Here is a 13734-nt window from a genome sequence, read left to right as displayed (position 1 = left end):
TTTTAAATAATTGCATTGCCTGACATCAACATTTAGGAAAACAAAAGTGAAACGTTGATTGAAATCCCACTCAAGTAACACAAACGTGGAGTGATTTATGTTTTACTAGAGGTTGTTTAAGGAGCAGGATTACAGCTCAAATCAATGTGTTTTAATACACATGTGGGTATTTAAAAATGAATACAAATCTGTGTAGTTACAGTGAGATGAAAATGTCACAAGAGTTTTTCCAACTGGAGTCATGGGATCAACCACAGCTGCTGTTACGCCTGCTGAGTCATGATCATGACTTTTGTGCAAGGGTTTATGGGTAAATGTGACTTTTTGTTTGTATATTTAACTATGATCATGCTGTGAGCGGCTTTATTCTGGAGTCCAGCAGCCTATGAGTGTAGAGACGAGAAGGTGTTCGATTGTACTTCTAGGTTCATTAAATCATCATTTAATATGAGTCACAATGATTCCCAGACTCGTGAGGAATATAGTTGGTCTTACCTTTGTACGAGAGCTTCATTCGTGGGGAGGGAGACGACGATGAGGAGGAGGAGGATGAGGAGGACGACGTGGACGAGGAGGAGGAGGACGAAGAGCGTGTGGTGGACGAGGCATGGGCTGCAGCCAGGCCCAGGATGAAGAGGGAGCTGCAGGTGACCATGGTGGCCACCATCATCATCATCATGGTCATCATCTGGACAGACTCTTATCCAAACCAGTCCTGTGACCTGATCCTTTAAAAGAACGATCCGTGTGGATGTTGGTCCCGAACTTTACTGCTCAAGATGGCAGAGAAGCGTCACACGTGTAGAACTAAAATTAGGAGAGACAGACGGACGAGGGTTAGAAGTGAACACAAAGAGGAGCATGTGTTCTTGTGCCAGGGATGCCCCCGACACACACACACACACACACACACACACACACACACACACACACACACACACACACACACACACACACACACACACACACACACACACACACACACACAACTGTCTGTGGTATATTTAGTCGGAGCCAGATTGATGCCCCTGCCAGCCCAACTTAATGCTGGTCTCCACTACAGCAGCGAGACTATAATCTCCTCACACGGCTGCGAGACTTGTGGACATGGCCGTGCCCATGAGCGCATGTATGTGTGTGTGATGGAGACATTCTACGTCCACTGCCAAACCAAACACTGTCTCTGTGTCAGTGACTCTCACAATGTTGGTTTATATCTGTGATACACTCTCGCTTTATCCACACCAGCGATGTCTCTCCCCCGGCACTCCTTACGTGCTGCTGACCACTGCCGGGTGAATCGCACGCTCGGTCATATTACAGTGGAATTAAAAATAAAAGTCGGTGGCTTCAAGAAGCCCCGACACGCCGGATGATAGCGGCATAACAATCTGTAGATGTGGGAGGAAATATGTGTTTCTTCTTGGCTGCGTCTTCGTCCCAAAGCAGAGAGTTTCTAACAACATTCTGTCTATTGAATTTCTTCATATTGCATCTTGTTTTTGCAGTGGAGATATTGTTTGCCACTGCTTGAGCAAGACCCCGGAGAAATCTGAGATATTAGAACCCGGAGTTGAATCTGAAGTGACAGATTTCTTATTGTTTCGGAGGAAAAGTCCCCCAATAACCCGGCGCCTCGTAAGCGCGAGCGAGCGGCTGTAAAGCGACCACACAGCGGCCGCAGCAGGAGCATAAATGAGGTCAAACTTTACAAGTATTCCGTGTCAGTGTAATATTGTTAAGAAGGTGTGTCGAGGGTGTGACCGCAGCCGGAGACACTTTCCCTTTGAGGGCTGATTGACTTCGTGGTCGGGTCCAACAATTGAGTCTTTTATTTATGGTTACATCAGGTAATTGTGCTCAAGAGTATTTTGAGAAGGTGTCGCCTTAATCACACAATTCAGTCTCGTTTTACGCTCTGTGTCGGACATTAATGAAGCTTTACAGGCTTCAGACTCTTTTTTGACCTACTTTTGTGACTTTTCTTTTCACCTCTTACTTCGTTGCATTTCCGAAACTCTTTCCATCAACATTTCTCACCTCTGGACAATTTATGCTTCAATTTCTAAATTCCCATCAAACCTAAATCATTCTTTGCCCTTTTCCTTCAGTCTCTGACCTTTCCTCAAAAGTACACTCGCACCCCACCTGACATCCTTTGTGTAATAATACAATACACAATAGCGTGTGTTAGGTCAGGATTTTCCAACGTTGTTTTTTAAGAACAAGCTTGATCTTGGCTTATTGGTAATATGACAAACTTCTAGAAGGAGATCATGCAGTTCATTTGTATTTCGTACTCTAGCTCTTGACTATAGAATGTCTGGAAACAGAATCAAGGCTTGACACTTATAGACATGAGCTTTTTGCATTACATCTTGGGATAACAAGAATACTTTGATGGATACTCATATTTACCACAAGTCTGTTCCCTCACTTACTGACTCCACACGTGCACGACATACAACTCGTGGATTTATAACCTAAAGGACATTTTCAACTAGAAATCCTTTGTCTATACAACTTTGAATTCTTCCTTAACATTGGGAAGTTATCAACTCACACGTGTGAGCAAAATACTGGACGACCGTCTGCATATCCCAGTTGTTTTGTAAATAATGTGTCCATGGAAGCCAACAAACAAGAGAACTCTCAGCTCAGAAACCCTGAAGGATAATTTGTGAAAATGTAATTTAGTCTCATCACATGCGACATCAACGTCTTACTGTAAAAGTTCAAAGGTGTTGTCTTAACACGTGGAGGGTGAAGAGCAGGAGCAGATCTGTATCCACCTAATGCATAAATGATGTGTGTTTGTGTGAGGTGTGAAGAAGCAGAGGGTGGACACATTTTGTCGGTTCATGATTTTGTGCTGAGCTGCAGACACTGCAGTATTTCAAGGAGAAGGACGTCAGCGCCTTCGTCAGCTCCGCATCCCATGAGCAGAAGATACTTAAACATGTTTTCATATCTCAGACTCGGAGGCAGCGAGAGTTCGTGTTTTGAAAGAGAAAAAAAAACAGATATTCATGTGACTTCCAGCTGCTTATTCATTACATAAAATATGAATAAGTTGCAAACACAACAGCAGCAAATACAGTGTTTTAAAGTCTTGATGCCGGTTTCAGACGTTTTAAACAAACTGTAAATGCTTAAAGTGCTTGTATATCTAAAGTTCACCTTTTAAATTGAGATTTTTCTCTGGCTAACTTTAAGAACCTGCTCTCCCTTCAAACCTGCCGAACACAATCACATCAGTGTGAGTTCAGCTTCAACACACGCCTCAGCAGCGACTCGTTTGACTGGATTAAAAATAAAAGAGAAAAGCGCAGCGAGAGATTCCTCCGAGATGGAAGAGGAGGCAGCTGGGGGTTAAACCATCCTGTCAAAAAGCTCTTGGCAGACAAAGCAGGTCACCTTCGAGACCAGAGAGGTATTTCTCCAGGAGGGTGGATTGCACCGAGACACTTGGTAGCAAGGAAAACAAATGGAAAGATCACCTGGCGTTACACAAGAGACACTGAAGAGAAGTTCCTGGTTGGAACGAAATATAAACTGGGAGATGAAGCTAGAAAATGAGTTTTAATCGTTCGATCCAAGACGGACGTGAGAAAAAGAACTGAGGGAATCACACGAGGTGGTTGCGAAGAATAAAACAAGAGACTCAGTCTGCATGCATACAGTCCCAGGGCTAAAGAGAATGTGATGGAGGGAAGGAGGGAGGGAGGGAGGGAGGGAGGGAGAAAGAACGGCGAGTCAAGGGGGCAACGGAGAGAATGGAGCCAATTGTTTGGCCTGCGTGGAGCAAAGTTTCCCTGGCCTGTGACCAAGCAGTCTAAGCCTCCCTTCGATGGAGAAATGAAAAGGATGGATGGAAGGATAAAGGGCAAGAATGAGGTGGAGAGGATAAGCGGAGGAAAAGGCTTTCAGATTTACAGCAGAGGGTGACGCCACACAGCAGGCAGTGGTGGCTGGTGGAGCAGAATGGGAGGAAGAAAAAGGCTGTTGAAGCAACACGACGAGTCATGAGGACAGAAGACGTGGAGCTGGATGTGGATTAATGTGAGATGTTCTTATCAATCAAAGATGCATCTTAGATCCGTTCCTGGTGATGAATCTACACAGAAGACGTCACATCGATCCTATTAATCTGGGATTAACTGTCGCCGCGAGTTAATGTGACGCCTTCACTGTGATGAACATTCTAATGATGGGAAACACCTTCATCCTCACCATGACATTTGAAGTCTGCTGACAAGATGTTCATATTCGGAAAGATAGAGGCTCAATTTACTCTTTACATGTTTATGGTTTGTGATGCTTGGATGAGATAAGACGTGTTCATACAAATCTGTCTTTTTCATCTGGCTTATCAAATCGGGATCTGATTATGAAGTGGAAGTTCTGCCTGAACATCATGATCCCTTGATAGAGTTCTGATAAGAATCTCTGTGGCCGACGAACACCAGTCGTGCTGAGAACTTCCAGAAGGCGACGCCGCAGCAGAGGCGCACCGTGCATGTAAAGAGACGTGTGCGTGTTAAGAGACGTGTGCGTGTTAAGAGACGTGTGCGTGTTAAGAGACGTGTGCGTGTTAAGAGACTTGTGCGTGTTAAGAGACTTGTGCGTGTTAAGAGACGTGTGCGTGTTAAGAGACTTGTGCGTGTTAAGAGACGTGTGCGTGTTAAGAGACGTGTGCATGTTAAGAGACGTGTGCGTGTTAAGAGACTGACTTGTGCGTGTTAAGAGACGTGTGCGTGTTAAGAGACGTGTGCGTGTTAAGAGACTTGTGCGTGTTAAGAGACGTGTGCGTGTTAAGAGACGTGTGCGTGTTAAGAGACTTGTGCGTGTTAAGAGACGTGTGCGTGTTAAGAGACGTGTGCGTGTTAAGAGACTTGTGCGTGTTAAGAGACGTGTGCGTGTTAAGAGACGTGTGCGTGTTAAGAGACGTGTGCGTGTTAAGAGACGTGTGCGTGTTAAGAGACGTGTGCGTGTTAAGAGACGTGTGCGTGTTAAGAGACGTGTGCGTGTTAAGAGAATTGTGCGTGTTAAGAGACTTGTGCGTGTTAAGAGACGTGTGCGTGTTAAGAGAATTGTGCGTGTTAAGAGACTTGTGCGTGTTAAGAGACTTGTGCGTGTTAAGAGACGTGTGCGTGTTAAGAGACTTGTGCGTGTTAAGAGACGTGTGCGTGTTAAGAGACGTGTGCGTGTTAAGAGACGTGTGCGTGTTAAGAGACGTGTGCGTGTTAAGAGACGTGTGCGTGTTAAGAGACGTGTGCGTGTTAAGAGACGTGTGCGTGTTAAGAGACGTGTGCGTGTTAAGAGACTTGTGCGTGTTAAGAGACGTGTGCGTGTTAAGAGACGTGTGCGTGTTAAGAGACTTGTGCGTGTTAAGAGACGTGTGCGTGTTAAGAGACGTGTGCGTGTTAAGAGACTTGTGCGTGTTAAGAGACGTGTGCGTGTTAAGAGACGTGTGCGTGTTAAGAGACGTGTGCGTGTTAAGAGACTTGTGCGTGTTAAGAGACGTGTGCGTGTTAAGAGACGTGTGCGTGTTAAGAGACGTGTGCGTGTTAAGAGACGTGTGCGTGTTAAGAGACTTGTGCGTGTTAAGAGACGTGTGCGTGTTAAGAGACGTGTGCGTGTTAAGAGAATTGTGCGTGTTAAGAGACTTGTGCGTGTTAAGAGACTTGTGCGTGTTAAGAGACGTGTGCGTGTTAAGAGACTTGTGCGTGTTAAGAGACGTGTGCGTGTTAAGAGACGTGTGCGTGTTAAGAGACGTGTGCGTGTTAAGAGACGTGTGCGTGTTAAGAGACGTGTGCGTGTTAAGAGACGTGTGCGTGTTAAGAGACGTGTGCGTGTTAAGAGACGTGTGCGTGTTAAGAGACGTGTGCGTGTTAAGAGACTTGTGCGTGTTAAGAGACGTGTGCGTGTTAAGAGACGTGTGCGTGTTAAGAGACGTGTGCGTGTTAAGAGACGTGTGCTTGTTAAGAGACGTGTGCGTGTTAAGAGACGTGTGCGTGTTAAGAGACGTGTGCGTGTTAAGAGACTTGTGCGTGTTAAGAGACTTGTGCGTGTTAAGAGACTTGTGCGTGTTAAGAGACGTGTGCGTGTTAAGAGACGTGTGCGTGTTAAGAGACGTGTGCGTGTTAAGAGACGTGTGCGTGTTAAGAGACGTGTGCGTGTTAAGAGACGTGTGCGTGTTAAGAGACTTGTGCGTGTTAAGAGACGTGTGCGTGTTAAGAGACGTGTGCGTGTTAAGAGACTTGTGCGTGTTAAGAGACTTGTGCGTGTTAAGAGACGTGTGCGTGTTAAGAGACTTGTGCGTGTTAAGAGACGTGTGCGTGTTAAGAGACTTGTGCGTGTTAAGAGACGTGTGCGTGTTAAGAGACTTGTGCGTGTTAAGAGACTTGTGCGTGTTAAGAGACGTGTGCGTGTTAAGAGACTTGTGCGTGTTAAGAGACGTGTGCGTGTTAAGAGACTTGTGCGTGTTAAGAGACGTGTGCGTGTTAAGAGACTTGTGCGTGTTAAGAGACGTGTGTGTGTTAAGAGACTTGTGCGTGTTAAGAGACTTGTGCGTGTTAAGAGACGTGTGCGTGTTAAGAGACGTGTGTGTGTTAAGAGACGTGTGTGTGTTAAGAGACTTGTGCGTGTTAAGAGACTCGAGCTCGCCGAGATAATTCCAACGTTAACCAGCTTCTTTAGCCAAAGGTGTAGTTGGAGTTTGTGTAGCATCTCCAAAGCATGACAGTACTAGCAGCAGCTTCCTATCTTACCTCGTCAAGTAAACAAAATGTTGTGCAATATGATCTCAAATCATGGAAAAAAGTTTTCTTTTTTGATCTACTGAATACAGAAGTGGATGTTAATCGAACATCGGAAACTTCATAACTATTATTATTTTGGATTAAACCAAAAAATATTTGACACCAAACTGCTCCAATGCTTCTGTAATGAAATGTCTACTGATGACAAGTGTACGGTTCAGTTCCCTGTATCAGTTCTTGCTTATAAAGATGATTCTAATTTAGATTCTAATTGCAGCCTTTTCTCTCCGGTTTGAAACACATCAAGTTAAGTGCCGCACAACAGAAGTTACATTCGGTCTACACGGGATTTGAGCCGAAAAAAGATGGAGAAAATGAGACATTGTACGGCTCCTGAAAGAGAGAAAAAAGCGTATAAAAGAGCTGGAAAAGCGACAGGCAGCGCTCGGCTGGTTGCTGGTCCGGAGCCATCTGGCCCCGAGTCTCTGATGGAACGTTTCCCAGCCTGCAAACCTGTGGCTGACATCTTGTAGTTTGGCTTCGGGTGTTATTAATTTGAACGGGGAGACCCCTCACTACTACATAAAATGTGAAACCACTGCGCAAAGTCATAATTCCTCGGAGGCAGCAGGACGTCAAGAACCTTCCTCTCCGACTCCTGCACGCTCCAAACACACTTTGACAGAAGATAACTCAACTTTCTCCCGACTGAGCACATTTGCAATGCCAGGCCACACGCTAATAGCATGCTTGGAAATAAGATGTTTATTTTTGGAAAGAAGATCTGCTGCCATCACCCTGCTCTTCTTGAAACCCTTGAAGTATCACGTCCTCTTGACTCACCTTCACGTCCCTTTAAATGAGGTTCAGAACGTCCCAGATGCTCGGTTCTGTCCACCTGACGCCTCGACGCCGCCGCTGCTTTTCATATCTTCAAATGTTTCTGCTCGAGAGGTCATAGGTTCACAGGCTTTGAGTCTTCTTCTGGTGCTTTGATCATGTTAGAATCCAGTTTACACGTCAGTGATGGTTCCAGGTAGAAAGAGTCCAGTGAAGGTAGAGAAGAGAACAGTAGCACGAACACACACCGTGAGTCCTGAGACGCCCGAAGGAAATCCAGATGGTGTTGAAGTTCAGGATCAGAGGGACCGGAGTATTCCCCGGTCAGCAGGGTCCGGCTCGCTGATGAGCGTCTTCACTCCAGTGCCACTCAGCAAAACACATACAGTTGTGCACACATTAAACTCTTCTTAGCGCTCACACGCAAGTGCTTCATTCAGTTTCCACAGGAGCCGCAGAGCAGGAGTGCTGGGAGGGAGGCAGGGATAATGGACTTAATTCAAGAGAGGGAGGGAGCGAGGGAGGAGGAGGAGGAGGAGGAAAGGTGGGATGTGGCAGGAGGGGGAGTGGAAAGAGCACCAGGACATCCGCCGTGTGGTTTGCAGTGACTCTGGCACCTGGATTAACTCGTCTTGCATCGTTTAATTGGCCAATTATACGAGAGAGTAGATTCACTTTCAGCTCTTTATTTTGGATCAGACTCTCGGCTCGCTTTTTTTTTTTTTTTACGACAAAAATCATAAAGTGTTAAATTCAATTTACTTTTATAGCCGAGTAAAAGTTTACTGCACGATACTTATAAATTAATTAAGCTCTTAAGCCTGGATTACTTTGTTACAGTCCAGACTTGCGTTCGCCCGCCAAGAAAGAAGAGTGAACTTGTAGGAACATTAAAAAACAACTGCAGCTCGTGACGCACAAACACGTGCCGTTGAACTGGCGTTCACCACAATTTTCCATTTTCCACCATTTGTTTTGGTTTCCTGGGAAGTGCTTATTAACACGGAGCGTTCAACCTGCAACTCTACACCCTGCACCGCGACACGACGACACCTCGACATGAGGAATAAAACAGCGCCCCCTACCCAATGCCGACTCACCTGCCACCTGACGACTTAAATCCACTTGTTCAGGGAAAGATGGATGGCACGAGCGAACACGACTGACTGCAGGTCGGGCTCAGGTCATGGTTTCAGGGACGTTTCTAAACATAACTAGAGAATGATGTATGCTTCCGTGAGAATGTTGCCGCCGGTCAGATCTGGAGATGTGTCGTCGTCATGAGCTCCAATCAAAGTGCGTTTATGTTGTGGACAGAAAAGAAACTATCCGAAGGATAAGGATCACATCCATCACACGAGGCACGTCAACATGTTCACAGTAACGGTGAGATCCACTGATATTTATCATGTGGGTTTACATCATCGTCTGTGATCATGCAAGTTGAAGTTCAGGTACATGTTTGGGTCTGAGGAGGTTGTTGAGAACTCCTTGACTGTCTGTGTCATGTGACCACCAGACGGAGTAACAGCTTCTTTTTTAATGATGCTTTGAAAACAAATGGAAATGTGGAAATTTGGAAATGGGGGACGTCACAACATTGCACCGACACTATTCTGACACCAGGGGACGCCATAAATAATATTTTTAATCTCCCCTAATGTTAATTTATAGCTAATAAAAACATAATTACTAATATCTTGAGGCTAATGCGACATCTGCTTGTTGCCTTTACCTGTTAAACAGTTATGTTAGGCGTCAGCTTTGACACGTTAAGATTTTCTTTAAGTCAACAATGCTGTCAACTCCCTGATCAGAAGCTTCTCAATCTTAGCTGCTTTCTGAACTAGACAGGAAATGTTTATGTAGGGTTGTGTACTTGACTCTGGTGTTGTGATAGTGTAGTAACAAGTATATATGTGTAGTATTGTCCAGTACTTGACTCTGGTGTTGTGATAGTGTAGTAACAAGTATATATGTGTAGTATTGTCCAGTACTTGACTCTGGTGTTGTGATAGTGTAGTAACAAGTATATATGTGTAGTATTGTCCAGTACTTGACTCTGGTGTTGTGATAGTGTAGTAACAAGTATATATGTGTAGTATTGTCCAGTACTTGACTCTGGTGTTGTGATAGTGTAGTAACAAGTATATATGTGTAGTATTGTCCAGTACTTGACTCTGGTGTTGTGATAGTGTAGTAACAAGGATATATGTGTAGTATTGTCCAGTACTTGACTCTGGTGTTGTGATAGTGTAGTAACAAGTATATATGTGTAGTATTGTCCAGTATTTCACTCTGGTGTTGTAGTATTTACAGACCACATGACTTGATGAAGTCGTAACTACTTTCATTTGTTTTCAAACTATAATATGTTAAAACATCAGCTTTAAAAGCAGTTAGAGTCCACTGTATCCTCTTGTCCTCAGTCATAGCCAAATCTAGTAGGATTTCAATGTTCCTTAAAAAAGAAAGCGACGGTGCCGTTGCATATTTTTATGATATCATGATATGTCGCCACGTCAATATTTTCTAACGTCTCTTTTCACATGTGATCAAAGCAACCATTGAACTGCAGTCAGCGAGTGAACTGTTGCTCACACTCACCTCTGTCACCAGAACAATCCTCAATGTTGCTTTATGTTTCACCTCCAAATCCTCGTCCACTTTAGTCGGATTGTCGACACAAACACACGCACACACACGCAGACACACACGGGGCACTTGTGTGTTTTCCACACGAAGAGCACGGCAGTTGTGTAACCAAACACATGTGGCTTATTGAACATATACAGTTAAGAATGAGCCCTTTGTGTCGTCAACTATTGGTCGGTGTGTGTCGGCAGTTACAAGAAAACTCTCATAGGGTTTCGGTCGAAGGCAACAATGTCAATAAACATGTTACATTTGCATATTTATCTCTAGAACTGTTGTTAGAAACATGAGATTTCTGAGGACTATTAACTATTTCCCAATATTGCTGAGTCAGAGAAGAGATTATGAAACGTTGTGTCAATCAACCAGGGGGTCCCTGCTGACCCGTGACAACATGTTTTTCTTCCTTCGACTCGGTGACGGCACAGAGTGACGCGTCAGAAAACATGGATGCGTCTCCAGCCTTCATTCCTGTGGCAGGTGCGTCACTGCGCCCGGCAACACAAACGCACACAAAGAGTAAACCTTTCACACCGGGACACACAAAGAGGTCATCAGTCTCACATTAGGAGGGGTCCAAGCCATGTGTGTGTGTCACATTTTTACACACACTACACACTGACTTTCCTCCAGCGTCTCAAACACAGTTCAAGCCGTTGCTGTGTGTAGGTGTGTGAGCCTGTGTGTGTGTGCTCACCCCCCCGCTGACCTGTCCGTCATAAAGCAGTTTGATGTCTCCACAGGCCGTGATCCGCACAAAAGCTTTTGTCTCGGCTCGAGCCCGGTCGCCATTGAGCCGGGAGAGGGTTCAGTGTCCTGATAGCATCGGAGTAAATCTCTGTTTTATTGCGAGTCGATGACCCGAAATGATCTTTAGATTGCGGCGGGACCTTAATGAGCCTCTGGAACATCCAGCTCGGAGATCTCCCCCTGTGGTCCCTCGCTCTCGTCTGGACCTGAGAACTGTGAGACCGGATCCACCCGGACATTTAAACATTTCCATCCTTATTATGCTACAGATTCTACTATGACTTGTGTTACGACACAAACTCTGGGCCACGAACCTGAGAAGTCAGTGCTGGATAAAACCAACTTGTTCATCTTGAATTCAGATATTCTGTTATAAAGAAATGATTGAATTATAAGGCTTCCTACGTTAAGAAAGACCAACATTACAGTTTCACTTCAAATGTAGTTAAAATGTACATTATAAATGGCGCACGTTATAATAAAACGTTAAGAAAAGCATTCGAACCTTCGACTCGATTCTGCCCGTAAGACGTGTGTCGTCGGCATCAGAAACAACAGGACAACATAATCCCGCTCACATGATGGCAGTAATTGCTGTTATTGACGTAATGGTACGACTCTAAAAACACCTAATCCAATCTTCAGTCGCATCCACGAGAACATTACCCGTGAGTCGTCGATTCCATGAAGGAATTACAGCCAAAGAAAAGGTTTCATAAAGTGATTAACTTGAATGAACTAAATATAAATGTCACTCTTACATAAGCGTATGTATATCAACATCACTAACACAAAACTGCACTTACGGCGGATTACCACGGAGGTTCATAACCAGTTCATTTGGTTACATAAAGGCTTTCAGAGAGTGGAAGAAGTGAAGGACAAACCATCGCTGCCACCTCTACAGTTGTTTTTCTGACATAAACTTGTCTATTTCTGGCCAGAATCGGTGACTCACGGTTGAAAACGTGTCTTGAATATACAGGTGGCTTTGTGTGGGCTCCACGTTGACCTCAATAAGTCCCGCGACTATTAACGCAGGTCCAGTGGAAACTGAGTGTTTGTGTTGGACGAGGACTCAAGTGGTCATTTCAGGCTTTTCACTTTCCAGCGCAAGAGCTTTATTGCTGTTTTATTGCGGGTCAAATGGAACCGTTGAGTCAGAGCTGCCTTTTCTGATGGGTCTTCAGTAGCTCGGAAACTTGTCATTATTTTTAGGAATATGGAATTTGTTTTTTTTTTACTTTCAGGGTCAGTTAATTTGTTTTCCTGTTTAGTTGACAATAAAATAAATGTTTTTTTTTTTTCTTCAGATGTTGATATTTATTGCTGTATCCATTTGTTTAAGGTCAACTCATGTGTTGATTTAAGCTGCACGTCTGCTGTACTCATCAGTGTGTGTCTGTTTGTACAATTGAAATATTGACAATGACCTTAAGCTCCGCCCACTGGAAAAACTGAGTTTTTCTGGAGATGAAATCTTGTTGACCATAACCACGCCCACTCTGCTGTGATTGGTCAAACATGGAGGTTTGTCCACCTCCAAGGGACTTGGTGTGTAAACAAAGGCGTGATTACAGTTGGCTGGAGGAGTGAAGCCATTATTACGTCATAATTGACTCTCGTAACCTCTCTTTCGCCCAGATTTCAGAACAACTTTGAGGTAATAAGTGGAAAACATGGTCGTGATGAAGAACTGACTGCATCTTGAATAGAAAACTTCAACATTTTAAACGTGTCAGCAGAGTTTAACATTAGATGACGTTAAATAATGAATATGTTGCTGTTTTAGTGTAGCTCTGTGTGAGTGTGGTACATCTGTAGGTGGTTGTGTAGAGCTTGGATGCATTCTTCCAGAGTTGTTTCTAACGTTGTTGTTTGACCGTTCTTGACCTCATTTGACTGGGAATGTCCCGTAAAAATCTTCACTACTTAAGACCTAATCACTCAAAACTACTATGGATCAGCCCTTGTCAACGTCAGTCAGTTTATTCTGCTGCATGATATATCTTTACCATTAATGACAAGAAACAATAATGTATACATAAGCACATATTCAATAATATATGGGTCATTGTTCCTTTTTATATCTGGAGTCAAATCCAGGACACAATAATGAGCATATTGCCGTCACACATTACAATCCCAAATGACTTTTGATTCGATCGTAACCCACAGTGATCCGAGCCACATGTCGCCACAAATAAAGCGGTTACTTCACCCCGACGAGGAATGTTTCCGGCATCTTATAGACGTCGACGGAACAACTGCGGCGTTTTCAAATGCATGGGAGGGACGGGAGATTAAATTCCTGCCGCTCTCGCTCCAACACCTGCCGGCCCTGCAAGTGTTGCCTTCAAAGCATGTGTTCCACACATGCGGCAACATCTGCAGCCGGACGCCCCGCGACTCTAGAACTTGGTGGCGTGAGGAAATCCATCTCGCTGTGGTGACGGAGGAAGAGGGTGTGAGATTGTGGGAGGATTAATGTGAAGGTTTTCTACCATCTTTGGGCATCCATAACCCCCAGAAATGTAAAAGCCGTGGAGGGTCTTTCATGAGAACCGGCCTGGTCGAACCATAATCCCGTGTTTGATGTGACACCACACAACTCCGAGTGCAGGTGTCGTGTCAAGGGGTGGGTGTGGATGTGTGCGTCGCTGGTACCAGGAGGTGAAGCTAATGCTCTCGCAGGCCTTCAGTAACATCTCCCCCTGAGGACGGA

General features: G+C 44.6%; 2 protein-coding genes across 2 annotated transcripts in view; one reads left to right on the top strand and one right to left on the bottom strand.

The window, feature by feature from the left end:
- Positions 1-13734, top strand: part of LOC148058794 (flotillin-1) — an 88271-nt gene that overhangs the window by 23791 nt on the left and 50746 nt on the right. The gene's annotated exons all lie outside the window — the stretch shown is intronic.
- Positions 1-13734, bottom strand: part of sema3b (sema domain, immunoglobulin domain (Ig), short basic domain, secreted, (semaphorin) 3B) — a 51520-nt gene that overhangs the window by 17665 nt on the left and 20121 nt on the right. Inside the window, exon 2 of the mRNA XM_087782225.1 lies at positions 496-807. Coding sequence (XP_087638351.1) covers positions 496-688 — 193 coding nt within the window. The 5' untranslated portion in view covers positions 689-807. The remainder of the gene's footprint in view (positions 1-495; positions 808-13734) is intronic.

The sequence above is a fragment of the Callionymus lyra genome, chromosome 19 (assembly GCF_982586985.1).
Source record: "Callionymus lyra chromosome 19, fCalLyr1.hap1.1, whole genome shotgun sequence".
NCBI classification, from domain to species: domain Eukaryota; kingdom Metazoa; phylum Chordata; class Actinopteri; order Syngnathiformes; family Callionymidae; genus Callionymus; species Callionymus lyra.
Note: the sequence above shows the minus strand (reverse complement) of the source record. Positions and strands in the feature narration are given on the sequence as shown.